The sequence below is a fragment of the Nyctereutes procyonoides genome, unplaced genomic scaffold (assembly GCF_905146905.1).
Source record: "Nyctereutes procyonoides isolate TBG_1078 unplaced genomic scaffold, NYPRO_anot_genome, whole genome shotgun sequence".
Taxonomy (NCBI): domain Eukaryota; kingdom Metazoa; phylum Chordata; class Mammalia; order Carnivora; family Canidae; genus Nyctereutes; species Nyctereutes procyonoides.
In genome coordinates, this window is record NW_026575042.1 from 27555253 (window position 1) to 27582459 (window position 27207).

Sequence of the window (27207 nt, forward strand, 5' to 3'; positions counted from 1 at the left end):
TACCGTATCAGAGGCAGAGTCTAAGATACTTACTATCTGCCTCTTAACAGAGACAGCTCACCCACCCCTGGTCTTGAGAGCAAGGACATTGTGTATCTTGTTCACATGTTGTGGGCAGTCTCCACCAGAGCATGGGTTGTCAAAAGTTCTCCATAAATGTTTATTGGATGCAATAAAAACAGACCTTTTTACCCAGAATTGGCTGCTGCAGAGGGGCTGGGAAGTCTGCAGATAGGCGAGATGGGTACTCTGAGGAATACCTCTCAGGTGGATTTCTACCTTCCCACCTCTGGCAGTCTCCTCAGGTCTCGGAGCATGTGAGGACCACAGAACATGGGAAGGAAAGGGGGGTTCTCAGCTGACTTCAGATCAGCAGCTCTCCAGCCATGCTTGCACATCTCGAAGCTCACGCAGTCCATTCAAGTCTTAACAGAGAACGTGCTGCCCAATGGAAGGGGGATTTGCAGACCCCTCCGTTGCCCTAGAACACACTGTGAAATGCTGTTCCCAAGCGAAGTGAGATCTGCAGACGGGTAGCATTGACATCCCCCGGGAGTTTGTTAGAAATGTAGGATCTCATTCTCCCCTCCCCCTTCACACAGTCCTGCAATCAGAATCTGCATTTTAGTGAGACCCCCTAGTGAAACCTCTGCACATCCCAGTTTGAGAAGCACTGAGCTAGAGCACAGTGGCCTGGTCAAATCATTCCAGCCCATTTTAAGAAATGGAAAAAACAGGCTTGATAATAAGAAATGGAACAATGAAACAACATTCAGTCACCCTGCCTGGCTGGTGCACTGTCCTGGGCCTCTCTTTACACTGGGATCACAGGCTTTGGGGAGCAGGGAACCTCTGCCCCTCTAAGTCACACTTTCTGGGAGCATCAGTGCCCCCTTGGCCTTTCATCCCCAAGGACTTGGCACATCTACCCAAGCTGGCCTCTGCAGCTCTGAAGTAAAGAGGCACAGCTCTAAGGGCCAGGTGGTGGGGCCAGCCCAGTCCCCAGTGGGTTACTGGGCAGGTGGTTGAGGAGGTGGGGTGGTGAGGCCACCCTCCCAGGAAACCCTCTTTCCATACAAGGGAGCCCAGACCAGGAGGAATGGAGAGGGAGAGAAGCAGGGAGGAAGGGAAGGTGGGAGGGTAAAAGAAGTGATGAGATGGGGGGGGGAGAGTGAAGGAAGAGAGTAGGAAAGGAAATGAAATGATAACTCTCTTCCTCCCCCCCCCCCAAAACAGGAGAATAACCAAAGACAGTGATTCCCAAACTTATCTGTTCATTAGAATCCCCTGAGAGTTTCAAAAACCCATGATGACTGTGCACCTCTCCTTGAGATTGTGATGTAATTGATCTGGGATGTGCCTTGGTCTTTGGGATTTTTAAAAGATCCTCAGGGGATTCTAAGGTGGTAGGTTTGGGAGCTGCTGAGGGGGCTGTTTGGTATTTGGACAAGTCTCATAGGAATCATATTTCAAACAGGCTTTGTATTAGGCGTGTTCACCTGCAGATCTTTGGGATGAGGATTTCCTCTCTGCTGTACTAGGGAATTTGGAAGCAGTTAGCCAACTGAGCATTTCATAGACGTGTGAGCAAAAAGTAGCCGCACTCTGGCTGTGGATGTGCCAAGCTTTAGTAGTAGGTGCTAGAATCCTGAAGCTAGAGTCTGCTCCATTCCTGTGGCTGGGCAACGTGACAAAACTGCTCCATCGCCTACATTCTTAACATCTTAAGAAAGGCTTTCACTGCAACTGGTCCCCAGAGATCCAGCACAGGAATTTCTAAGTTGGCTGTTCCTGTGTACAAAACGGAACTTCCCTCTTAATCAGGGCCCCAGGGAAAGTTGGTGAGAGCAGCTAAAAAGATAAGAGAGGTGATGAAGCATCTTGTTTTCAGCAAACAAGACTCTTCAGTTGTAACCATGGCACCACTGGAAACAGCTCAGAGAAAGCTAGAAGAGGACAGGAGACTGAGTTGGAGGGCACAAGAGGGTCCTTCATGGGGTCCTTGGAGCCCTGAGTCTGCAAGCTGTTGGAGGAGTCCAGTGGGCTAAGAACTTCCCTCCCAGTCCTGCCTTCCTCACCACCCTGTCCTGCCTTGGTTTGATATATACTTTTTCATTTCTCATCTTGATTGTGTAGGGTCCACCGGGACTTCCTGGCAAGATAGGACCAAAGGGAGAAAAGGTATGAGCCACTATTACCTTCAGTCTGCCTCTCCTTGGTAATTCCAGCCTATATCCTGGGGATGCCACTGAGAATTTTCTGGTTGAGATTTCAAAGCATGTGCTAATTCTGCCTTAGTGCATGAGGATGGGCTCCATAATGATGGGGCTGCTGCTGCAGGTATGAGATCCCACTGGTGTGTTTCAGCTTGGCCCACTGACATGGCAGGGGTGCTGTGAGCGGCCAAGCAACCAAGCCACATGGTCATGCCCAGCCATCAGCCCTACTAAGCTCTGTGCTTCCAGAACTTCTCTTCCAAAGCAGCCTCTGCTTACCTGTCTTCTCCATCCACAGGGGGAGCTTGGCCTACCAGGAAGGAAGGTATGGTCCATACTGTTCTGTCAGCATTACATGGGCAACCATGCTCCACATGTGGGGGGAGGGATGTGTATGTGCACACATGTGCACACACTCCTAGGGGTAGGGGGGAACCATCAGATGCTTCCTTGGGCTCCAGTACCCAGGTAGACAGTAATCCCACTGCCATTCTGATGATGACAGTGGGCTCTTTCTGCCCGCTCTTGTGTTCAAGAGCTAGAGCCTGCTACTACCAGACATTTGGATTTCTCCCAGGGGCTGCCAAGCCTGGCCGAATTTTCCCCAACCTCAGAGCATCTCATCCTGCCATCCATTAGAGGGCACAAAATGACTCTCACTGTCTATTTGATTATACTGGAATGAAGTGCAACACAGAAGCAAATGGCTCTTGCCTTTTGGCCCAGCTGAAATAAATGGGTTACCTAAGGTCACAGGCACTCTGAGTGAACCAAGCACATGTCATCAAGACTCTCATTCATGTCAGGAAAGAGTAAATCAGCAACCATTCACTGTAGTCAACAGATGCTGGCACTGAATCTGTGGGTCTTGGTGATAGAAGGAGGTGCAAGACTTTGACCAAAAAAAGGATGCTCATGATTCTAAATATAAATCACTATTTTGCTGGTTAAATGTTTTATTCAAGTGGTTTCACTATCAACAAAAGCCTCAAATGGACCTTTGCAGAGCAAAATTATATCCCTCCAGGGCCCAGATTACAGCTCTAGCCAAAGTATAGTGGTTATCTGAAGTGCAGGCTGGAAAGGATTCTGGGATGGTCTCCATGCTCAAAACTAATGAAGACCGTGATCAATTAGTAATGTCTGCCATAAACATGAGAGGCAAGAGTAGAAACCAGTACACACGCCAGCATTTGTGATCTCTGGTTTAGGGGTTGAGCCTTCCACATGTCTAGCTAGCTAAGCTAACTGCGAAACTAGCCAATGGATACAGAGGTTGAGAGAGACAACAAGTCCCCCCTCCCACTTGCTCTCATAAGGCTTGCTCTTTCATAGCTCCTGGCTTAGGCTGGTTTTCCTAGAAGCAGAGGTAGAGGCCACATATGCCATGGGCAAGTGAATGAACTATGGGAGCTCTTTCAGGAGGATCCTGAGCCGAGAGGGAACTGGATGGTGCAAGGGGAGAAACCCAGCTTGGCATGGTATCCGATGAAGTTCATCTTCAGCCTTATTCCTTGGGGAGCTCTCGAGTGTGAACTGAACCACAGAATTTGTCTCTCCTTGAAGTAAGGGAGCGGGGCTATCTATGGCTGCAGGGAGAACAGGTACTTAAATTGCAAGCCAGCTGCAGTTGCCCATGGGCAAATTCCACAGTCGCAGGTTGCAGGAATGAGTTGTGGCAGCAAGGCAGGTAGCCCCTGGGGGATTGGAACAGTGAACAAGTGAAAAAGTTTTTGGGGGTATACCAACAGCATCTGCTAGTACACCCTAAACCAAATCCTATCCCATTTCACACCATGTCCTTGGGGAGAACCTATTGGAATGCAAGGAACATTGGGGGGCGGGGTAGATGAAGGTGATAAAGAACAAAAAGTCAACAAGTTTAGAATCCCTTCACTGCCTTCCTACCCACCCCCCACCCCCCACCAACTTCCATGTCTTGAGTAGAATAAGAACTTATATGTTGACATAATGTGATATCAAGGACTTTAACTTATATCTAAGTGACCCAACTTTCTAGGCCATCAGTCTTTGGAGGGTGGGGATGGGTAACCCAGAGGCCATGCTTAGGGACTACACAGTTCCTGTTGAACCCCCAAAACAAATTTTATTTTCTGGAAGGAGGGAAACAAACCCAGTCATCCTGACTTTTGTTGTTCATTTTTGAAGGGTAGACCTGGTCCCCCGGGTGTTCCTGGCATGCCTGGGCCAGTTGGCCCTGAAGGACCCAGGGTAAGTTTCGGATACTCTCAGGACTCGTGTGGTATCAGAACATGAGAAGATGTCAGCCCCCCTGGCCTTTGGCACATAGTGAAACTCATTTCCTTAAGAGGAAGAAGGAGAAGAGAGGTCCCCATATACTTTCTCCTTCGGTTGGACTACATGACCTTGGTCCACTCAATAGCTCTACTTCTCTTCTGGGGGGAAATGAGGGGCTGTTTCCCTCTTTCACAGGGGCCCTAGTTCTCCTTTGTGCTCAGAGTTAGCACACGGTTTTTTGTTTGTTTGTTTGTTTGTTTGTTTGTTTGTGAGGACCTCAAGAAGGGCTTGTGTCTGAAAAGCTGTTGGCAGGAGAATGGTGGTTGAGGGGGTAGACACTGGCTAGCTGGAAAGACTAGAATCCTACATTTAGACAGGGATTGCCAAATGCTGATGAAATCCCATTCCTCAGACTGATTATGGAAAGCTGACACACCTACATCCATGCCTTTGTTTATATTCTTCTTTCTTTGTTCAGAGACTATTGAGTGCAGATTTGACCTACAGAAATTAGGGATGGGCAGGTGAATGTCTCTATGTGCTCTGATTGACTTACCAGCTATATTTATTATGGGAATAGAAAACTGTTCCCAGTCCTCTTAGGAAAAGTTCCAAGGATATTTGTCTAAAAATCCACTGTATAGTGCCTCCTTAAAATGTGCCTGGTACATTTTCCTCAGTTGAGGAACTGAATTTTTTATTTAAGTTTGAATTTAAAGACCTTTACTCAGTTCAGTTAATTGAAAATCTTTAAGCATGTTTGGAGTGACTTGAATGTGTGAATCTGCTTTTTCAGCTCTAAATTTTATGAACTCTAAATACAGATGAAGTATTTTGGATGGAAATTTAATGCCTGATTTGAGATGTGATTTAAATATAAAATACACAAAGGTTTCAAATATATATTATGAAAAACAGAATGTAAAATTAATTTTATATTGATTATATGTTGAAATGATATTTAAATAAAATGCTCTTGAAGTCAATTTCACCTGTTTTAATGTGACTTCTAAAAACATTCTAAAGTATGAGTATCTTATATTTCTACATTTTATCACTGGTATAGAATTTTTAGCACAGACAGTGCTGAAAGTTCCCACTGCAAACCATTCTGAGGGGTAACATCCAGAGCCCACCCATGAGTCTTAGCCCCCTGTCTCAATAATACATGCCCAGAGGCTGATGTTCACTCTGTTTGGCTGCAAACCTAGGGTCAGAGTATATGGAAATGCCTGAAAGGCCCTACCTATGCAAAGAACAAAGCAGGTAAAGTTTTTATTGGGGGTGGGGGGGCTGACACTTAGTCCTGTGAGGCCCCAGTGCCCCCATGCTCTCTCCCCACCCTCCCACAACCCACTCCAGTAACAGGTGGAGCATTTATAGCATCTTAACATTTAGTTTGGAGATCTGCTCTGCTCTGCCTTGGGCAATTTCATTTTATGTTTAATCTTAAATATCATAATGAAGTGTGGACTATGGAGCCTTGAACTCCTGGGAATGAACAAGGGAGCATGGGGGGATCCTCAGATTCATCAGCCAGTTCCAATGTCCCTGGTTCATCCTAATCTTGCCCCTGATTCTCCTGGTTCTGTTTTTCTATAAAAGTCACTGTAGGTCCTTTCCTCCTTCTTCTTCTAATTCCCACAGGGTGAAAAAGGTGACCTGGGTGTGATGGGCTTGCCAGGGTCAAGAGGACCAATGGGCTCCAAGGTCAGTGTGTTGGTCCAGGTGGACATTCCCAGGTCTTCTAAATTCTGGAACAGCTGATGTCCACAAAGATGCAAACTGCCATCTGGGTTTGGGGAACATCAGAGATATTGGAAAGCCCAGTGCCGGAATGCTTGCCTTTACCAGCCTTGTGGGGCATCATGCCTGGGACACAGGGCACACAGATGTCCTTCCTGCTATTCTCCTGGGCAGGGAGGGTCAAGCTTCTGAATGACAAAGTAGTTGGAAACCTTCATTCAGGCCTTTGTGAGTAAGAAAAGCAATGTTCTGTTTAGGCCTGGTATAAACATAACCCTCAGGGACATCTTTGTGTTTACTGTTACAGCCCCCACTAAAACTTGGAGCACAAGGTGGGGACACACCTCGCCATCATATTCAGGGATTCCTTCCACTCTTGCACCAAACCTAGAAGTCCTATAGGGCTGATCCTAAATGTACCTTTTGCTTTCTTTTAGGGCTACCCTGGATCCAGAGGGGAAAAGGTTAGTGTTTGTCTCTGATGGCTTCCCAGAACCTGATCTGGGCTATTGGCTCTGGAATCGATGGTGAGCAGAAGACAGGCCCAAGCTTTTCTTAAATTAGTGACTATAGTGACCATTCCTAGATATTCCCCTGTCCTTTGTCATTGGGTTGAGAGAGCAGTGAAGGGTCCTCTGAGGCAGGGCACATGGATTAGGGAGGAGCTCCAGTGGAAGCAGAGGCCTCTCACATGGAATAGATGAGCAGTTGAAGATTGTGCCTTGTGGAGAGGGAACACGGCTTGCCTGGGGGCTCCCAAAGGAAAATGGCTGATGTGTGTCTTTAGACCAAGCTTCCACCACACAGCCTTCTCGTCTGTCAAAAACCAAACCAGGGATCCATGGGTGGCTCAGCGGTTTAGCACCTGCCTTTGGCCCAGAGCGTGATCCTGGAGTCCCAGGATCGACTCTTGCGTCAGGCTCCCGGCATGGAGCCTGCTTCTCCCTCTCCCTGTGTCTTTGCCTCTCTCTCTCTATGTCTATCATGAATAAATAAATAAAATCTTTAAAAAAAAAAAAACAAATAAAAAATCTAGCCAGAACCTGGGGACAACTTTTCTACAGAATGAGAGAGGATCCAGGACCTAGAATTTTGTGAGTTGTCTTTTATTAATACAAGGGTCTTTGTGGCCCAAAAAAAAGGTAGATCACAGGGATGCCTGGGTGGCTGAGCCGCTGAGCAGTTGAGTGTCTGCCTTTGGCTCAGGTGTGATGCTGGAGTTCCAGGATCGAATTCCTCATCGGGTTCCCCACATGGAGCCTACTTCTCCCTTTGCTTATGTCTCTGCCTCTCTCTTTCTGTGTCTCTCATGAATAAATAAATAAAATCTTTTAATTAAAAAAAAAAGGTAGATCACAAAGCATTCCTTCCTTGGGCAAGTCACCTACGTCTTTGTCTATACAATGAAGGTGTTGGCCTAGGGGGCTTTCATTTTGTAATGCTCCAGTTTTCCCCTCAGGGTATTAACTCTTTGACTCTCTCCTGTGATTTCCTCTTAGGGATCCAGAGGTGAAAGGGGTGACTTGGGTCCCAAAGGAGAAAAGGTAATGGCCTTTGCATGGAATGATAAACTACAATGGAAGTGGCAGCCCCCTGTGAGCTGTTGGGCTGACTGGCTGACTGACCAACAGGGCTCTTCTCTTGAAAACAGCCAACCACCCTCTTCCGTAGCCCTCTCAGGACCTATCTCAGAGATAGTCATTGTGTGTTGCTCTCTTCACAGGGCTTCCCAGGATTTCCTGGAATGCTGGGGCAGAAAGTAAGTACTTAGAAATAGTAATAAAGTAGGCCTCAGTAATACATTAGACCTAAGCACTACACAAATAGCTCTGCCTTCCTGTCCATTGAGCAGAGAAAGTGGGTTTTGCTGTGGAAGGTTCTTGGTCTAGAAGAGGAGCAAGTTGCTGTGCACATTGATGAGAGGGTTCCAGCATGGTCTGAGACCCCTTCTAGTTCAGTGGAAGGGAAAGGACACCCCATTTGGGTGGAGAGGCCTTTCTTTGTATTTCCTACCTCTTAGAGGGCCACAGGTAATGTTCAGGAGCAGAAGGCATCATAACAGAGGGATCAGATTTGAACTGCAATGGTCAAGAGCCCCAGGATGAGGCACAGGCATCTTTGGCCTAATACCATTGCTAATGACACTCAACTCAGACTTTCTTCGAGGGCAGCACATCTACTGCCAGAGGTATGCAGCATTATTTCAGCTGGGTGACAACAAACATTTTTTATTTGACAGTTAAATATTTATTTAAACAGTTAAATATTTAGTGGGATTTTATGGATATCTTGCTGGGAACAAGGCTACATAAAAATGGAGTTCATTCAGTTGATTTACAACAGAATTGAGAACAATTCTGTCGAACATTGTGTTCTTCATGCTGAAAGCCACTGACCTTGAAGGTTGTCATTTTTCCCTAGCCTTACAGCATCACAGCATAGTATTCTTTGAACATGCAAAATGCATGCTTGCTTAGAATCCTAATTGTGTTCTGAGTTTATCTTAAAGTTTTCTTTTCCAAACTTGAATAAACAATTTTTATCTGACCTTCAGTTAGGAGAGCATATTTAAATAATTTCAGTCATCTGACAGTAATTTATTATTATTTATTACTACCTTCAGCTGTCAAAAACTCTGTTCCTGCTATTTCCTAGGTGGAATGTTGGGTTAAAAATGAATAATTACATAAGCAAGTTAAAGGAAACATTAAAAGAGAACAAAATAATTTGATTTAAAAATATTTAGGTTAGGTGCATTCAGTACAACAGTGAACATCAAAGAATAATAAATTACTGTGGAATTAAGTATGACAGCTTCTCTGGACTCTGCACCATTTACTAGACTTGCCATTTAGAGTTCTCTTTCCTTTCATGGCAAGCTGTTTTAAGACAAAGATGATATGATAATAATAATTTTTATTAGAAATTAGATCAAGAATATACTGGCTGCTTCCAGTTGATGAAGAGAGGAGCCACACTTCCTGCTGCCAATCTTAAAAAAGAAACAAAAAACAAAACCAAAAACCACTTATACTGTTTATGCTGCAGTTTTCTCCAAGCCAGATAAAATGCCCCTTGACCCCTTCTAAACAGCCGAGGAAAATTGTATGAGCATCCTCCTAGCCATAGAAAGTCCATGTTATCCTCCCACGCTCTCACTGCCTACGTCCTAGAGGACATGACAGGTTGGAAAGAAATCACAGGTTTAAGGACAGTTCTTGGTGTGGCAAGATGTTAATGGCTTGGGTAGGGATAAATCTGTTAACACTGGCTGAGTGCTGGATAATTTCAGAGTTCTATGCTTGATCCTTATTCTGTATTAGTGTTTCCTGAAATTGTCTGTGTTATACTTCCTCTGACCTTCATGTGAAGAGCTTTCTTGATGTTTATTGTTCTCTTGAGTGCCTGGGGTAGCTCTTCATGGACACTGGCTTCCAACTAATAGAAACTCTCATGGTTGCTCTTGCTAAACTTAGCTTGTTGGTGGTGCATTCTGGGTTCTAGAGGGATAACTGGAGGTAGGAATGATGTTCTGGGGTCCATGACCCAAAGGGATAGTAGGTGGGCTTGGAGTTCTAGAAGAACACAGGGAAGGAAAGAAACTATGACGGAGAAATGGATTTTACAAAAGGTTGGCCATAGTACTGCAATTAGTACATTTGGTTCTGATAGTTCAAAGTAGGGCTTTTCGATTAGGAGTATTGTTGACATTGCTTCCCATGCCTTTTACAATAATTATATTGAGCATTTGAATATGTCTGGAACATTTTCCACCATAGTTTTCATCTAAATCAAATGAAAGTGAGCTGGAACTCAAACCAGTTTTTACAGAAGAGTAGGGAAATGTATAACCCTAAATAAAGGTCATTACATGAACAGAAAATTTTGAGAGATGATAGCTGTCAAAACTGTGTCCAATCATTCAGAAACTCAGAGATGTGTTTTGTTTTGAGCATAAATTCAAAACACAAAATTTCAACTAAGAGAGAAAGCATTTTTCCCTGGCAGCTTACAGTGTCACAGTCACACATGTCACTGAAATGCAGGAATCTCCTACTTTGGCCATTTAGTATAGTGATTTGGGACACCAAAATGTGTGCTGCCCAGCAGCTGTCTCTTTCAGATAGTCAGTAACTCACCCAGGGTAACCTTGTTCTTCCCTTCCTTGAAAAACCTATGTACCTTTTACATCACCTTATCACTTTCCCAAACTCCCAGATTGGCCAGTTGGAAAAAGTCTGGAATGATCAAGTACACTGCTCTCATGACAAATGATTGGATAGACCTGTAGAGATGACCCTGCTCCACCTGCCTTAATTCCTCTCTTGTTTTTCTTTCTTCTTTCCAGGGTGAAATGGGTCCAAAGGGTGAGCCTGGGATAACAGGACACAGGGGACCCAGAGGAAGACCAGGAAAACGAGGCAAGCCGGTAAGAATCTCAGTGCTTAGCACGCCCCTGAGGTCAGACCCTCCTGATGTAGGTGGGTGGTGTAGAGAGACAGATAGGTGGAGCCAATCAGAGAGATTCCATAGGCATAGTCCCCAGTGTCCTCTAGGCTGGTAGGCAGAAAGAGTACCATTTTCAGGAGCTTCTGCTTCTCTAGGCTAACCAAGGTTTGAAACAAGTAGGATAGAATGCTCCATTCAAACATTGTCGAAGGCCAGAAGCAAGAGTGGATCTTTGATTCATAAGAATGGGTCTATCTTAACCAGAGCAACTGGGAGTAGAAGCCGGATCTGGTTGTTCATCAAGAAAACTTGCTTTTTGCCTCAATGCCCCAGACACAAATGGAGTTTTGGAGAACAGCCCCAATATTTCCTTGCTATTGAAGGGTCTTCTGCATCTTAACAATATGGTGGTTTTTCCCTACTCGGGCCCCTGATTTGTAAGTGATTCTGTGGACACTGTTAAGGACTAAGGAAAATTGTTCATTCTGAACTCCTCTTGTTGAGCAGGTTCTTGTGTTAAATCATGTGATGTGGGGATGACTGGGTGGCTCAGTGGCTGAGCATCTGCCTTTAGCTTAGGTCATGATCCCAGGGTACTAGGATCGAGTCCCACATTGGGCTCCCCACAGGGAGCCTGCTTCTCCCTCTGCCTATATCTCTGCCTCTCTCTCTCTGTGTCTCTCATGGATAAATAAATAATTTTTTTAAAAAAATCATGTGATATGAGAGGGAAAGATGAAGGCACATTTGCTTTAACTGACTTTAGAGCTGTGTTGAGTACCTCAGAGAAACTTCTCATCTTTTCTCTAATGGACAGGCATTTCTTTACATTTTTGGTTGTCAGTTTGTAGACTCTTTACTTCTTTTTCCATTATAAATGTAATACATGATCATCACAGAAAACTTGGAAAATTCAGAAAATAAAAGGAAAGTGTTCTAATGCCTACCTAACACCCAGACATAACCATTTTGGTGTATTTCCTTCTAGTGTTATTTCTTTGTGAAGTTTGTAGTTGTTTGGGTTTTTGATATCCAATATAAAATATATTGATAGTTGTCATATCCTAAAACTGTAACTTAAAATCACAGCATGCACATTTTTGCTCATTACTGCACATATTCATTAAGTGTTTTTTAAAAGTTGTATTTATTTTAGAGAGAGTATGAGCACGAGCAGGAGAGGGGCAGAGGGAGAGGAAGAGAATCCCAAACAGACTCCCCACTGAGCATGGAACCCAACACAGGGTTCTGTCCCATGACCCTGAGACAATGACCCAAGCCAAAACCAAGTTAGACATTCAACCAACTGAGCCACCCAGGCACCCCTCAGTAAGCATTTTTAAGCATTTTTAAAGTATCTGCATCACATTTTGTAAATGAGTAAGCAGCAGATTGCTTGGACAAGAGTGGCCTGACCAAATAGTGCAGAGAGAGATGAACATCTTTGGGTGTAAACCTTTTTCCATTCATATGTTTTCATTCTTTCCTTAGGCTACATCTGTGGTTCTCAAACTTGAGCATCCATCACAGTGAGCTAGGGGGGCCGATTAGATGCAGGTTTTGTGCTTCAGGTGCAATGGTTATAGTTTCAAGTTTGTCTCTCATCACCCCTAGTGCATAGGCCTTACTTCCCAGAGAGTCTGATATAATTGACCTGGGGTTTCAGCACAGTGGTTTTTCTTAAAGCTCACCATATGATTCTAATGTGTAGCCAGGGTTCTGAACAATGGTAACAGTAGGAAGCCAATTCTGGTCTTTTCCAAGTGAACTTAGGAAAGACACAGGCCCCGACCTGGATAATATGAATTTCATTATAACTTTTGAAGTCACAATAGTCTAGTTCAATTTTCAAAGGTTTACAATGGCTGGCATGTCTATGACTTCACAGTAATGCCACAATTCCCTAAAAAACTTGACTCTGAAAAAGGAGGGAAAAAAAAGGTAAAATCTTTTTCTTCCCTACTGCTGATTCCATGCAGAATGTTTTATGCTTGGGGTTCAAGAAGCCTGCTGGCTTTTGTCCTTCTAGTGCTTTTCTTGGACAGTGCTTCTCTTTTCCTGGTGAGGGCTTGAGCCAAGAAGGCTATTTCCTGACACTGTTGCAAATGATTCAGTTGGAACAATCTTAAAACTACCCTAGCACCATGTGTAGTTGCTCAGAGAAATGAGCTCATCCTTCCTACAAGGTGTTTATAAACAACCTGAGTGAGCGCCGAACCCTCCCTACCTGTCTAGTAAGCGGATACTTGAGCTGTTAGCCTTGGGAGACCACCATGGTACTGCTTTTCTTTTTAATCATGAATCAGTTTCCTAGCATAGAGTCTTATACATCAAATGTTGTTGGGCCAGTGGTGCTAAGAATTTCTGGAGGTTATTATAAGTCAATCCAACTCTTGGAATCAGAGATCCAGAAAGGACTTCAGGAGATTAGAATTTCAGAGCTAGAAGGATTTTAGAAACCACTTCATCCACTTCCCTCTGTCTAGCCACAAGGAAACTGAGAGCCAGGGAAGTAGAGTGACCCCCTCGGCTACGCAAGCTTCCAAGGCAGCATTTGAACTTCGAGAGCTGAGACTTGCTTTCCCCACACATCTCTCATCACCTTCATGCTTGGCACTCGCCTTCAACCAGGCTCAGGAAAACCACTCTTGACTCTGTTATGCTAATCTTCACTTAAGGAGACAGAACAACTTCCTTGAGAGGGATCACCAAACTTTGTAGCAGTAAAGGAATAAAGAATGCTACCTTTCCTGGAAAGCCCTGCTCATTGAGTCCTGCTCATAGAGGCTTATTCTAAACAAATGACTGATATACACAGAATATTCCATTATTGTTTGGTGTCAGAATCAAGGAGTGCTTCCAGCTCCTTCAAGCTGTGGCATTTCCTGTGCTCAGTCAGCTGATGTGCTTTTAGAAAAATAAGCCTTCACTGTGGCTATATTAAGATGGTGTGACCTCCTTTGCTGTTCTGGCACCTATCTTAGGTACCAAGCTTCAGCTTGGGCAAGGGCCTAAGAACTCCCTCCATCAGGATGGAATTGGAAATAAACTATGACCTCACAGGCCCCATATTAAGAATTTAAGAGCTCCTAAAAAGTAAGGAAATAAATAAATAAATAAATATAAATAATAATAAATAAAAAGAATTTAAGAACCCCTTGGATATTGCCAAGAGAGACTCCAGGGCCATGTTGACAAAGTGGCAGATCACGTGTCACTGTTGTGATTGGAAAGGAGGGCCCTGCCTGCCTGCTTCCCAGACTTGGGGAAGATTATGTTTCATTACATGGGCAAGCCTGCCAAGGCACAAGTGTAGAAAGGGGATCCAGGTCAAAGGTGTCATGCATCAATCACTGTCCTGTTCAGGCCTAGCATAAGAGCAGACAGTTAGTCCATTGTTTAGGGGAAGAACCTACCGATTGGTTTCTGGAGTCATTCCTAAGACCAGCCCTGAGGAGGAAGTGCTTGTTCTTGACCCTCTCAGAACAAGCAACCTCTCAGAACAAGATAGCCTGTGTGGAATGGCTACAGCTCCAAGTATGCCTCTCTTTAAGACATCAGGCCTTTTCTAACCATGTGAAAAAGATGAAACCAAGCTAGTTGCTATGATAGTCAGGTTGACCCCCCCAGCTCTTGGTTCTGTGCAAACCACTTTTTTACCTCTGAGATCTTTATTACTCTCACAATAAAGCTGTGAAGGTGTTTGATGGCCCCCATTTTATAGATGAGAAAGCTGAGGCACACACCAATGACCTGAGTGACCCAGGGTCTTATGGCAATGTGAAAGCCCACGTCTCTTGACTTCCAGCTCAACAGAACTACTTCCTCTTTTTGCCCCCAGCATCATCCTCCTCCCTCATTTAATCTGGGGAAGGGAGGTGAACAAGACAAATTCCAGCCCACAGGGAGCCTATGTCTCATGGAGAGACACTGACAGAAAGACCACACATTAATAATGGTGTTTCTGATCTGGGTAATGCTGGGAGGGAAAGGACCCAAGTTGTGAGAGCCTGTGACAAGAACTGCCTTGGTCTGGCAGGGTCCGGGAAGGCTGTGCTGCAGTGACACTTTACCTGGGAGCTAAAGGCTGGGAGGGACCTTACCAGGCAGAGGAGTGGAGAGGGAGCTTTGGCGGGGAGGAGGAACGTAAAAGGCACAGTGTTCTTGAATACCAAAAACAGAAGGCTGGAACAAGACTAGAAAGGCCAGCCAGGGCTCTGTAGGCTGAAATTGCTCTGGGACTGAATCCTGAGAGCAATGGGACCATTCGATGGAAACAGCGCTTGTGGTAAAATAGAGATGGTTTTGATGAGTGGGAAGAGGCCTGTGTCCTAGACTTGTTGCCTCAACACTAGATGCCTTGCATGAGTCTCTGCTTTCCTCTCATGCCTTGCATGAGCCTCTGTTTCCTCCTCTGTCTGGTGAGGGGAGTGGGTTGGTTTGGTTGCTTTCAGGAGTCCTGTGCCATGTTTCCAGGACAGAGCAAGAAGTAATGTCTGTGAACTTGTAACCATCACAATCTCAAATGTCACTTGCCCTGAGCTTTTTTTTTTTTTTTTTTTTTTTTTTTTTTAAGTAGGCTCTCACAACCCTAAGATCAAGAGTTGTATGCTCCACCAGCTGAGCCAGCCAGGCACCCCTGCCCTGAGCCTTTTAGGAGTTTGGTGGTCAAGGCCTCAGGTTCATCCTGCCCTGGGCTCCTGCTCCAAAGTGCAAAATGACCCCTGATTTAGACATAAATGGAGAAGGAAATTTGCCATGTCATGTTATCGTAACAGGCTCTGCCTTTCTCTCTGTCAGGGGCAGAAGGGAGATAGTGGAGTAATGGGCCCACCAGGCAAGCCTGGGCCTTCTGGTCAACCTGGCCGTCCGGGCCCGCCAGGCCCCCCGGGGCCCCCATCTGCAGGTAAGAGCTACACTGCTTCATATGATCTACAGTGCCGCCCTCCTGGCCAGCCTCCCCGGAGAGGGCACAGGAGATGCCTGCAGAGCTCTGCCTTGTGTTCTGAGTTAGAAACTACTCAAGGCACTTGAGTATATTTATAATTTCTCCACGGTTTGGCTCATTCAATCATTCAACTTTAACACAAGAGAGGTAAACACCATCCTGACTCTGTTGTATGATTTTATTTATTTTTTAAAGATTTTATTTATTTATTCTTGAGAGACAGAGAGAGAGAGAGAGAGAGAGAGAGAGAGAGAGGCAGAGACACAAGCAGAGGGAGAAGCAGGCTCCATGCAGAGAGCCTGATGTGGGACTTGATCCCGGGCCTCCAGGATCAGGCCCTGGGCTGCAGGCAGTGTTAAACCACTGCGCCACTGGGGCTGCCCTGTTGTAGGATTTTAGAGAACAAATAGAGGAGAAAACAAAGGGAAACATGATCACATTGGTGATGTCATTTATACTTCAAGTGAAAAATAATAACAGGCACATATTTCATCAACTAACACCTTTTTCTAGAAAAACTCTTTATGACTCCAAGCAGTTCTCTCAAACCTGGAAGTCATGGCAGAGTTTTCTATCTTATGTGGTGTTACCAAGGAGTCCTTGTTGGTTTGCACTGAACATACAAAGAAATCAAAGCCTACCATTGAAGGGGGCATAGAAAAACTGCTACCTTCTTTACCTTGTTTAATTTGATGAGCTAAACCCTTTATGTAGTTTGTTGCCTCGTCAGCTCCAAATGCAACCAACATTTCATAGCACATTCTCTGTATAAACACAGCATCTCTGGAAAGACTATTTACTATATAGGGTCCTTTGTCCTCAGTTATACAAAAGGAATCCAAGCAATTTTTATTATCATCTTTTTAAAAGAAAATGAAGACATTTTAAAATTCTACATTGCATTTTTCTTCCATGTGTTTATGGGAATATATTCATGGGATGGTCAAGAAATGTTACAATATGTTAGATCCTTTTTTTTTAAAGATTTTATTTATTTATTTGAGAGAGAGAGAGAGAGAGACAGAGAGAGCATGAGTGGTGGGAGGAGAGGCAGAGAGAGAGGAGGAGAAGCAGACTGCCTTCTGAGCAGGGAGCCTGATGTGGGGCTCAATCCCAGGACCCTGAGATCATGATCTGAGCTGAAGGCAGACACACTAAACCAACTGAGCCACCCTTAGATCCTTTTAACCAAATTAAAGCTGACTCTGAGATTCTAACCTGCCAGGTTGCCAGGAAAATTCAATCTCAGGCCTTATTGGGGTTCTCTCCACTCCCCCAGCTGCCAAAAAAGAGTTGGGTGAAGATATTGGGGGTTATGGCAGAAAAACATCAGGGGAGTTCCCTCCAGCCTTTGATCTGCCCTCTTCACCTCCGAAATGTCTGCTGTCTGAGGCCACATGGTCCAAGGGTGCCTGGTGACTACCATCTTCATGCCATGCTTGGGTATCAGAACGTTTTCAAGCCTGGGCCCTATAGCTCAATCTCCCAAGAAGTGCCCCACAGCCATTCCTTCTGAGACCTTGCCTCTTCTCCAGGACACAGGGAATCCCTGTCTCTCCATGTCTGGGGTGATCTCCCCTCTTCCGACCTCCAGCCCCCTGGCCTCTCACACTTCTCATACACTGCCACCCTTTCTAGGAGCTTTTCTCTTCTGTGAACAGAGGGCAGAAAGGCAAAAGTCTTCACATAGTACCTGTTTCAGCAAGAGCAAGAAAGCACAAAGTCCTGCTACCTTCTTGAAATTGGGAGAGGAAAAAAATAGTGGGAGAACAAACACCAGTTAGTATAACAGTAAGGTATCTTATAATGCCTATTTCTATTCTGTTAGGGGAACTAGACTGGAGCTCCAACCTGGCTCATTTGTCCTTGCCCTATAATCTGTTTCCGTAAATTGACTGGACACATCCTTGTGGGGGGTCCTTCCAACTATGATTGACCCTTGAACAATGTGGAGGTTAGGGGTGCTGATCCCAGTCAGCCAAAAATCGACATATTAACTTCGGACTCCCCCAAAACTTAACTACTAATAGCCTGCTGTTGACTGGAAGCCTTACCGATAACAGTTGATTAACGCATACTTTGTATGTTATATGTGTCATATACTGTATTCTTACAAGAAAGTAAGCTGGAGGAAAGAATGTTACTAGGAAAATCATAAGGAAGAGAAAATGCATTCAGGGGACATGCTGTGAAAAATCTGCATAGAAGTAGACTTGCACAGTTCAAACCCGTGTCGTTCAAGGGTCCGTTGTGGTCCTCTTCCTCCTCGGTCTGGTACACATAACTGTCCAGTGTAGTCCTGTTTTCTCTGCTTGCTCTTCAGGCTCCTTCTCATTTAGCCTAGTATGCACACCTCGGCCCACCCCTCCATCCTCTGACAGATCCCAGCCTCACCGCCCTTTACCCTCCTGCTGATTCTGCTCTCTGTTGAGCTGGAGCGGATCTCTGAAATAGCATCCCTGTCATCCTCCCGTCCACCCAGCAAAACCATCTCCTTGCTTCAAAGCCCTCTCCTCAGCAAGGCCCTACCAGGACATACCTCCTTCCCCCATGTCCAAGTCACATATTGCCTCTCTGCTACGGCCTTTCACTGGTAACTGTTTTCTGCAGCTGTGTTTCATCTTCCTTCTATTTTTTTTAAGATTTTATTTATTTATTCATGAGAGACAGAAAGAGAGAGAGAGAGAGAGAGAGAGAGAGAGAGAGGCAGAGACAGGCAGAGGGAGAAGCAGGCTCCATGCAGGGAGCCCGATGTGGGACTTGATCCTTGGACTCCAGGATCACACCCTGAGCCAAAGGCAGGCGCTAAACCTCTGAGCCACCCGGGCGTCCCTCATCTTCCTTCTAAATGGTAAGTCCTTGAGGCAGCGTCTGTGGCTGAGTCAGCTTTGCATCCCCATGTTCACCTGGCAAGTGAGATGGGCAGGGCCGGGTCCTGCAGGCATTCACAGACACAGGCCATTTTGGTTCTCAGTCTGTCCCCCCTGGGTTATGGCACAGTAGTCAAGGAGGATGCAGTCCGCTTCTGACTCATGTCCCCTTCCTGTGCCTTCTTTTGAGTCACTTCCTTTCTGGGGATATCCTCAGATGGAAGGGTCTCAAGAAAATGGGGCAATAATCCTGTTCCATAGGAACATTTTTGGGAAAGAGGGATGAATTTAAAAGAGAACCTCCCTAGGCTTAGGGCCAATTGGGTTACTGTCAAGAATGGGAGCAGGCCCCCAGATTGATTCCTGAGATCACCTTTGGAGGCTGATAAAAGTCCCAAGCCCACTCAGGAGAAAAATGTGTCTATCTTTACCCAAGACAGACCTTCAGATCCATCTTGGGATGTCCTTGGGCTCTGTAGATCATAGGCTAAACACCCCTGGTCTTATCTGACCCTCTTTATAGAAAAGAGATTTGAGGTTCAGAGGACAGGGACTTCCCCAAGATTGCAGAGCTGACTGTCAGCTTCACATGGCCTAGAGTCAGTCTGTGGCTCCTGGTCCCAAGACCTTCCCATTCAGCCATGCAGCCTCTGCAGAGGCAGAGTGGGAGCTGGGGGTGATGTGGAGGCTTTTCTGTGGGGTGCCTCCACCTTCTCCCAGATTTCCCATCTCAGGCCAGTAGTGTGCAGCCAGAGGTGACGGGAGGCTCTCTAGGCAGTGATAGAGAGCCAGGGCCTCTGGCTACAAGGGATGATGAATCAGCCAGGCCCACTAGAGCAGCTTCTAAGAGGCCAAGGTGGGGAAGTTCAACTTGCCATGCCCTTCAGTGCCTCCTGGCAGGAAACCAGCAGGCAGGGTGACAGATGCCCTCTGACAGCTGAAAGGAAGCTGCAGGGAAACTGCAGTGGTGGCAGGAAGCAGGCTCCCTGACTCATCCTGTCATCCTGTCAGGAGGCCATCTCTGGTTCTGGTGCCCAGTGCTATGGGGCAGGATGGTGCTGGGGCAGGTGGAGAGGGTGGGAGCTCTTTAGTACCCCAGTTATAGAGAAAGAGGTGCTGGGAAGCCAGGGAGAGAATAAAGGCAAAATGCCTTTAGCACGTAATCTGCAATAACCAAATTTCACATTTGTCTGAGTCCTTCCAGTACCCAGACAGGGTTTAAGTGAGTCACTGTGGTACCTAGGAATTGCTAGCTTCCTACAGGCATCAATATTCCTGGACATTTGTCTTTGGAATGGCATAGTATTAAGTGAACATGAATTCACGTTTCAGTGTCACCACTTACTAGCTGGATAATGGGACAAACTCCTGAATCTCTCTGGACCACGGTTCTGGAAGAGTTGTTGGGGTCACAGAGCCTGCTCCAGTGCCACTCTCACATCCTCAGTTATAGAAATTCCCACTTCAGCTCCCCAGTGTCATGATTACCCAGAATATTCCTGGGCTGATGGAGTTTCTGTCTTTTTTGGGCTGTGTTGAAAATATCAGAACACAAGACTAGAGCTCTTCCTGCAGCATGGTTTCTTATTCAAAGCACCACAACTTGGTATACAATGTTGGCAAGCCTCCCTTCCCCTCTTGCTGACATTATTCTGATCTTGGACATATCTGTTCATCAGCTCAGGAATGCTCAGGGTTGCAGGGAGGGTATTCCCATTGAGGTCTCCTCTAGCTGAAGCTGCTTCCTTGACCAGACCTTCTCCCCTGGGGTCATTTTATTTTCTGCCCTTCTGGGATCTGCCAACCATGTCCCCAGTTGCTGGCTTCCCTGGAAGTTACACAACCTGAAAGCAATGACTGTCTGGTTTCCAGACTCCCCTTACTTTCCCAGAAAGAGGCATACTTCCTTTCTCTGTCTCTGGTTTTCCTCTCTTTCCTTTCTTCCTGTCGGATGGCTCTTGCCCTAGCTCTTTCCAGCCAACCCAAATACGATTTTTTAAAAGATTTTATTTATTTATTCACAAGAGACACACACAGAGAGAGAGGCAGAGATCCAAGCAGAGGGAGAAGCAGGCTCCATGCAGGGATCCCGATGTGGGACTCGATCCTGGGACTCCAGGACCACACCCTGAGCTGAAGGTAGATGCTCAACTGCTGAGCCACCCAGGTGTCCCCCAAATATGATTTTTTAGCATTTTCTGAAGACCAGTTAGTCTACATTCACTTATTCATTCATTCATTGATTCAAATCCATCTTTAATCATCAAGCATGTATCATGCCCCTACTGTGTGTCCAACCATGGGAAATGAAAACAGATACCAGCTTTGTGGATCTTACATTGTACTGAGGGAGACTGACCTTGATCAGATAATCTCACAAGATACAAAAATCATAAACAGAAGTGCCATGAAGAAAAGGCATGGGGAACCATGAAATTGTATCCAGCATGAACATGCCTTGAGTGTGAGCATTCAAAAGCCTTCCCTGAGGAAGTGATACTTGAACCCAGGTCAGGAGCAAGCTAGGAGGTACCTGGAGAGGGAGGCCTGGAGGGTGAAGGGAAAACAGTCTAGTAGGGGAATGGCTTGTGCAAAGACTGCGGCAGTTTTCAACCTCGGTTTATGTTGGAATCAGCTTGAGAGCTTTTAAAAGCAAAAATGCCTGGTTTCTATTCTCAGCATTCTTGATGGAATCAGTCTGGAGTGTGGCCTGGGCATCATCAGGGCCTTTAAAAGTCAAGGTGAAAACTGCTACCCTAGCAGGCCACCCACACTGCAGGGAGTAGGTTTCCTAATCATGTGTGTTCAGTTCACTCTTCTCAGTATCAGGGGAGAATGAGTAGATGGAGCATTTTCAAACATTCCATTTTCTTCCAGAAGAAATCAAAGAAACCCACCTTCAGAAATTCCTTTATAAATATCTTATATATAAAAGCAAAATAAAATGAATAAAAATAATAATAAAGGTTATCGGTCAGCAATGTGTTTATCAGCAAGAAGTCTCTGTTAATCATAGTCTAAACAAAAAGGGGATTTTCTTATATAAGGAAGTGTAGAGGTGGACAGTGGCTGGCTTTGGTTCAGCATCTAAGGGTCACTGTCAGGGTCGCATGTCCTAAGAGGCCCTGGTCTTTCCTACATATTGGCTTCTCTTCTCATATCTATTAATTCATGGTTGCAGTGTGGCTGCTGCAGCACCGGACATCTTCTCTGTCTTCTAGATAGGAAGGAGGAAGCCATGTCTCTTACCAGCAATGTTTTTCCTGAATCAGGATAGACTTTCCCAGATGCCTACCCTTCTCCCACTGCAGACCTTGCATGCAAGGTAGTCTGGGAGGTAGAATGCCTATCTGTTTCTAAGTATAGAGAAAGGGAAGAGAGAGAGGGTTGGGGAAGGTGCTGCAACACCCAGCATAGTTAAGGGGCCCACAGAGAACACCTCCTCCACATCTTGGAACAAGAGTCCCTTTGAACCTCTCCCCCTAAAATACCGTGGACTTTGACCTTCTTTCTGTTGTGAAGGTTGCTCATGTCTCCCTTGAGCTATTTGGTTTTCCCTTTCTTCACTCAAGCAATCTGTTGCTTCCTAGGACAACTTGTGATGGGACCCAAAGGGGACAGAGGATTTCCCGGGCCTCCAGGAAGCTGTCTTTGTGGAACCCCTACGAATGTGAATAACCCTTCTTACAGGGAATCCATGTTTGGGGCCAGTTCTCCACACGTTCCTGTGGTAAGGCTCCTAGGAGCACTCTGGGCTGGTTATCCATCAGGACCTCTCACCTGATCCTCTCAGAGCTTTGTAAAAGCCGTTTAATAAAACTGATTTCCCCATTCTACTTGGTACACATTATAGGAGATTGGAAAATTAAAAGTAGGAAACCAAACTGTCCATTTGGTTGCAGGTACACTTTGGAGTATTTTCTTTGTCTTTAAGAACAAAAAATTATTTAAAAAGTCAAGTAAATACAAAAGCAGAACAAATAGTGTAATAAACTTCTATGTACCCTTCACCCAAATTCAATATTTATCCACTCCTGGATAATCCTGTTTCCTCTTTATACCCACTCACTACTGTCCACCCTCCCTTGGATTATTTCCCAGTAACCCTGGACATCAATTCATCATTAAATGCATGCAAAATCAGCCATCCAACATGCGGCGGTGCTGTGATTTATTTAACCAGTGCCGTACTGTCGGATATTTACAGGGCTCTCCCAAGCTTTTCACTAATGTAAATAAAACCATAATGAACACCTCTGGCTATAACAGTTTTGTCAAGAATCATTTCCAGATGTTGAATTATTTGATTAGATGATATCACCTCTTTAAGTCTAAGGAACATTTTAAACATTTAAAAGAAAATTTTTTAAGAGTTTATTTATTCGTGAGAGACACAGAGATAGGCAGAGACATAGGCAGGGGGAGAAGCAGGCTCCCCGTGGGGAGCCTGATGCAGGACTCCATCTCAGGACGCCAGGATCACAACCTGAGCCGAAGGCAGACGCTCAACTGCTGAGCCACCCAGGTGCCCCCTTAAATGTTTAAAAATTTGAAATCATGCTTCGTCTTAATGCAAACCACGTAGGAAGTGGATGAGAAGATGTGGGAATCAAGGCCTTCCTCCCTACTTCAGGAGGGACGACGGAGTGTAATTAAGCAGACGCATCCTGCCGCTGTCAACCAGCCGAGGGATAGAGCTTCTGCTTCCTCCTCCAGCTTTTCCCCTGTTCCCTATAGAAGTGTTTTTCTAGGATCCTCATCAGTATGTTCTCTGGCAGATTTTTGTAGTCAACAACCAGGAGGAGCTTGAGAGACTGAACACCCAAAACGCCATTGCCTTCCGCAAAGACCAGAGATCTCTGTACTTCAAGGACAGCCTTGGCTGGCTCCCCATCCAGGTACCCTAAGGCTGGCACTTATGACATACCCCACCCTGGAAAAGGACATATCATTAGAGGAAAGAGGTGCCAACAGTTGGGCCTGGCACAGAGCCTTTCTGCAATCTGTTCCCATGGAAGGACTGGGCGTCCTCTGCTGCTTTGCTTCTGAGCAGTTTTCTGTGCCCCTGCTCCCCAGATGGAACCTCCTCTTTGAGCCAGGGTTCCAGATGGTCTTCCAATCCCATATTGCCAGGCTACCATCTTGATCTAGGCCAGCTTTCCTGTCAGCCGCAGAGTCCTGGGTGGCAGGAGAGGAGTGCCTTTCCCCTGCCAGGAGGTAGCCCCCACAGACCCAGAGCCTCTAGCCCCAGTGTCAATGACCTGCCCTACCTGCAGCTGCCCACATGCCATCCCTAGTAATTGTCATGTGTTTCTTTGGCCAGGTAACCCCTTTCTACCCTGTGGACTACACTGCAGACCACCGTGGCTCCTGTGGGGACGGGGTCCTGCAGCCCGGGGAGGAGTGTGATGATGGGAACAACAATGTGGATGACGACTGCATCAGTGAGTGGGGCCCAGCCAGGAGGGCCTGAAGCTCAAACTGCCATGCGATGGGGGGGAGGCTTAGGGCAAGCCCCTGGACGATTGGAGCCAGAGGGGCACACCTGGGCTGCTGTGGGGACAGCCCTCCCATTCAGGCCACATGTTGACTTCAACTCCCCAAGCATGTCAGTGGATTGGTGTCAAGGATCTTGCTCCCAGAAAAGCCACCTGTCCCTCCCTTTTCCTGAATCCTACTTCTTGCCAAAACCTACATTCCAGTCCACATTCTTTATCAAAAGATAAAAGGTGATGCAGAGTGAAAGACAAAAGGGAGAAACCAAGAATTTGATTCAGGACTTTGTTACCAGATAAAGCCCTAGTGGCAAAGCCCTCTTTAGGGGAAGCTGCCTTCAGGCTGATGGAAGGCGGCAGGATGGACAGGCAGGCAGCACAGCACTGGAGGGTTTGCTTTTCTTCTTTCAGTCATGCAGCAAAAGCAGGAGGTGAGGAAGAAGGCAGGGGATTTAGAGTCAAACAGAACAGAGTTTGAATGCTCAGAGAGGAGGCTACTCAGTGAGCCGGGAGATGGAGGGCAATTCACAGCTCCGGGTCTCACTTTCCTCAACCAAAAAATGGGTTCGACAGTACTAACTGCTCAGGTCTTCAGAGATTCTGTGAGCTGATGTGCACTAGATGTCAGGGTATCATAAGGGATCAACATCCCTTCACTGAATTATTTTCAAGCCCCTGCTGTGAGGAGCCAGGCCCCGGCTAGAGCTGGGGATGTGTAAATGGAAAGTCTCATGCCTTGCTTAAGGGAAGGCTGATGGCACAGCATAGTGAGGAAGTTATGCACTGAGATGGATGCAGGGACAGAGAAGCAGCTGGCTCCCTCTCAGGGTATTTCCATCCCGCTTTCCAGGATGGTGATCACTGGCATGCCGGCTTTGCCTGGAGTCCCTTCTGTCCCTGGTACAAACACTGTCAAATAGGAGATCACACAGCAGGAAGGAACTGAGGGGGTCTCAAAGCCCTGTAAAATGAGGGTGGGGCTCACACTCCAACACCCTTCCCTTGTGTGAGAACAAGAGACCCCATTGAAGATCATCTGGCTCCCCAGGGACTTGGGGTCACACACCCTGGAAGTTCTCTGTACACAGACAAGAGCCACCTCGGCCATCACATGTGCCCAGTGCTCAGTCTCCAGAATCTCACTTTGCAGGAACCCACAGTGTGTCCTGTGAAGAGGAGATGGTATCCGTGCCCAAGGCTTAAGATAGGGATATTAAGGCTCAGAGAGCCCAAGTGGGCTGAAGCCTGGGTCTCTTTATTTTCTGGTGTGGGGTTTGGGGTTCTGAGGGGCAGTCCCTGGATACATCTGAAGCTTTATGGAAGTCCATTCAAGAGGGTGTGTGCTCCGGGTGGATCCTTCAGGCCACACAGCCCTTACAGGCTGAAGGAAGTTTGTCCCACTCTGAGTTCCCTCTCAGGACTATACTTCCTTGTGTCTCTCAGGCTGTCACCGGGCCTACTGTGGAGATGGCCACCAGCACAAGGGCGTGGAGGACTGTGATGGCTCTGACTTCGGCTACCTGACATGCGAGACCTATCTCCCTGGGTAGGGATCACCTCACATGCTATTATGACACCCCTGCCTCCCTCTCTGACTGCCTCCTCTTTTTTCCTTCCCAGATACTTTCTTAGTGCTTCTTATGTTCCTGTACTTTCTAAACACTGAGGTATGGTGATAGATAACACAACACATGGTCCCTGCCCACCTAGGGGAGACAGGCCATAAACACATAATCACCATGTGCCCTCCCAGAGTGCCTGAGTGCCCCTGAGGCCAAGCTGAGACAGACAAGGACCAGCTTTGTCCTGAGCCCCTGGAGATGAACAATCTCTATATTTAGCTGTTGCCCCTGGCTGAGCAGCTCCCATCCCCAGTGACTACCATGACCACATTAGTCTTCTGGAAAGTGGGTCTGGAGGAAGCCCAGTGGAGGGTGGAGGGCATTTCCAAGAATCCAAGCATCTGTATAACCAGAATTCCCTGGAACAGCTACTAACCCCTGGGCCCGTGGGTGCAAATGAGATCACACCAGCATTAATATTTAATTTTGCTGGTTCATGGCTCCTCCAGGAAAACCCCAGGAACCCCAGGAATTTAGTATCCTCTTCAAGGATCCCTCTGGTTATATCTGGGACTCTCCAGTGGGTGTTCATGTTGCTCAGTATTCTAGTGTCTTAACCTCCACGTTGATGTCTCCCAAGCCAGCTGAAGGGCCACTGGGCCTGTGAAGTGCAAAACAGCACCAAATTCCCCTTAATCTTCACCAAACTAGAGTTGTATAACATTGTAGGAAAAATGGGAAGGCTGTTCCTCCCCCCAGGTCTTGCTTCTCCATTGGCTCCAGAGTGGATCGCTGGCCCCTCACACCTCCTAAGTCTCTCAGAGTCCTGTCTCTAAAGCATTCCCTTCCAGCCCTGTTCCTGGGACCTAGGCCCTCAGCAGGGCTGGCAAATAGACACCAAGCCTGCCATTCTGTTGCCTCATCTCTGCTCTCTTTTACCAGGAGGTATCCACAGTGCCCACCCCCCAAACACATCAAACCACGCTGGGAGAACTACAAACCTGTAGTCATCCCACAACAAGCACTGTAGGCTTAACCAGCACCCCACTGTATCTGTGTGTCTTTATGTACTACCCTGTCTCCAACGTACGGAGGATTCCTAACAGACACCCTCCAGAGAGTTGGCAGGTCTGAGCTGATTGGTTGGCTTCATGGAGACAACTCAGTATAGACATTTGGACATGGGAGTACAGGATTGCATAGAGCCCAGGGCTTTCCCACTGGCTCACTGTGGTTACTTATCTCCAGAAGACTTAGGGGACACTTATAAATATGGATATAATGGATGGCACATTGTCTCAGGATTAGCACTTGGGCTTACAGAAGTATAAATTGCTAAAATGGTGGCCCCCTGCCACATGTTGCTACTTAAAATTAATTAAAATTAAATAAAATTGAAAATCCAATGATTCAGTCACACCAGATTTTAAGAACTCAATAGCCACATATGGCTAGTGGCTGCCATATTGGACAGCACAAAAATAGAACATTTGTATCACTACATTATGATCTGATGGACAGCACTGGAAGGAAATTTTTCAGGTCTTAGGAAGGGAGTAACTCTCTAAGATTCTGTGTTAAGAACAAGGTTGCCAACTCTTTCCACCCAGATCCCTCCATTGGGTTCAAGGGGAAAAGCCCCAGAGGCCTGGACTCAACTGC

The 27207-nt window shown here is 46.2% G+C and overlaps 1 protein-coding gene across 1 annotated transcript in view; it reads left to right on the forward strand.

The window, feature by feature from the left end:
* The window catches only part of COLQ (collagen like tail subunit of asymmetric acetylcholinesterase), a 44490-nt gene that overhangs the window by 8997 nt on the left and 8286 nt on the right, over positions 1 to 27207 (forward strand). Inside the window, exons 4-16 of the mRNA XM_055321708.1 lie at positions 2137 to 2181; positions 2515 to 2541; positions 4386 to 4448; positions 6123 to 6185; positions 6659 to 6685; positions 7721 to 7765; positions 7945 to 7980; positions 10570 to 10650; positions 15471 to 15576; positions 22079 to 22218; positions 23267 to 23386; positions 23812 to 23932; positions 25427 to 25529. Of these exons, the coding sequence (XP_055177683.1) occupies positions 2137 to 2181; positions 2515 to 2541; positions 4386 to 4448; positions 6123 to 6185; positions 6659 to 6685; positions 7721 to 7765; positions 7945 to 7980; positions 10570 to 10650; positions 15471 to 15576; positions 22079 to 22218; positions 23267 to 23386; positions 23812 to 23932; positions 25427 to 25529 (977 nt within the window). The remainder of the gene's footprint in view (positions 1 to 2136; positions 2182 to 2514; positions 2542 to 4385; positions 4449 to 6122; positions 6186 to 6658; positions 6686 to 7720; positions 7766 to 7944; positions 7981 to 10569; positions 10651 to 15470; positions 15577 to 22078; positions 22219 to 23266; positions 23387 to 23811; positions 23933 to 25426; positions 25530 to 27207) is intronic.